This window comes from Ursus americanus, chromosome 4 (assembly GCF_024610735.1).
Source record: "Ursus americanus isolate L20-20 chromosome 4, mUrsAme1.1.p, whole genome shotgun sequence".
Lineage (NCBI taxonomy): Eukaryota > Metazoa > Chordata > Mammalia > Carnivora > Ursidae > Ursus > Ursus americanus.
Window position 1 is genome coordinate 56,218,927 of NC_142130.1, and position 1,533 is coordinate 56,220,459.

General features: G+C 35.7%; 1 protein-coding gene across 1 annotated transcript; it reads right to left on the reverse strand.

The window, feature by feature from the left end:
* Positions 1–231: 231 nt before the first annotated feature.
* On the reverse strand, positions 232–1,161 carry LOC123784325 (olfactory receptor 5H2-like). Its single transcript, XM_045785655.2, has one exon. The coding sequence runs from the start codon at positions 1,159–1,161 to the stop codon at positions 232–234; it is 930 nt and encodes a 309-aa protein (XP_045641611.1).
* Between the last annotated feature and the right edge of the window lie 372 nt (positions 1,162–1,533).

Below are 1,533 nucleotides of genomic sequence, written 5' to 3' on the forward strand. Positions count from 1 at the left end.
GTTTTAATTATTTAAGTATGATATGAACACTTGATTAAAATTCCTTGTGTACTTTTGATTAATATACAAAAATATTTTAAGGATATTATTAGGTTCTCCCCCCTTAAGTCATTTAAAGACGAGGACATTTATAACTGCAAAAGGATTCTGAATATTAGTCAAGAGATAGCAACAACTAATCTGCAAAGTTTGATCATTTTAATGAACGGAGAATAGATATTAGTCCAAGATCTAAGCATTTCTCTTTAACATTTTTCTCAGTGAATCTATGACTTTCTTATTTCTCAGGCTGTAGATCATTGGATTTAAGAAAGGAATTATGACAGTGTAAAATAGAGAGTTCATCATATCTTGATCATCTGCCTGTGCAGAGCCAGGGCGCACATACATGAAGAGAAGGGGGCCATAGTATAGAGACACAGATAAGAGATGGGCTCCACAGGTGGAGAAGGCTTTCCTTATGCCTTGTAGAGACTTCTTTTTTAAGACTGTAAAAAGAACTAATGTGTAAGAAATAACAACAATCAGAATAGTGAGCATCTGAATTGACCCAGAAAAAATAAATACTATGAGGATATTAATAGAAGGATCAGTACAAGATATTTTGAATAATAGCATTACATCACAGTAAAAGAGATGTATTAGGTTAGTATTACAGAAGGTTAATCTGAATAAAAAACCTACATGAATTAAGGCATGAAGAAAGCCACCTACAAATGATGCAACTAGCAGCTGCATGGATAGTCTATTGGTCATAATGACTGGATAAAGTAAAGGCATACATATGGCCACATAGCGATCATATGCCATTGTTGCCAGCAGAAAACATTCTGTGGTTGCACTGAATGCAAAGGAAAAAAATTGTATCATGCATTCAGAGAGAGAGATCATCTTATTCTTGGAAAAGAAATTGACCAGCATCTTGGGGGTCACTGTGGATGATATCCAAGCATCCACACATGCCAGACTCCCAAGGAATAAGTACATGGGGATGTGAAGGTGAGGGTCATTGCAGATGAGAGCAATCAGACCAAGGTTCCCCACCATGGTGATGAGATACATAACCAAGAACACCAGGAACAAGGGAATTTGCCACTCTGGTTGATATGTGAGTCCCGAGAGAACAAATTCTTCCAGCTCTGTTGTATTTTTAGTTTCCATTTTCTTAATAGATGACCTCTGAAATTAAATGTGGCAACTGTAAAAAGAACATTCATTAAATATATAAAAGACAATTCGGTGAAGGTAACTGAAATAAAACCATACACTAGACTGAAGGAACTTTAATTTTATTTACTCTAACATGGCAACTATTTGGGGGAATTGTTCTATTGGAAAAATACAACTACGTAAGTTCAAAATATGTGCAGAATAAACAGATTAAGAAGACAAGAAAAACATTCTGAACATGAGCAAATCTTTGGGGTAACTATTGCATGAGGTAGACAAATTCTGTGTGCAGGACATTGATGCAGCATCAAGAGTAAGATGGCAGAAGAGCCTGAGCTATAAAGTGAGACAATGCCAAGTGAA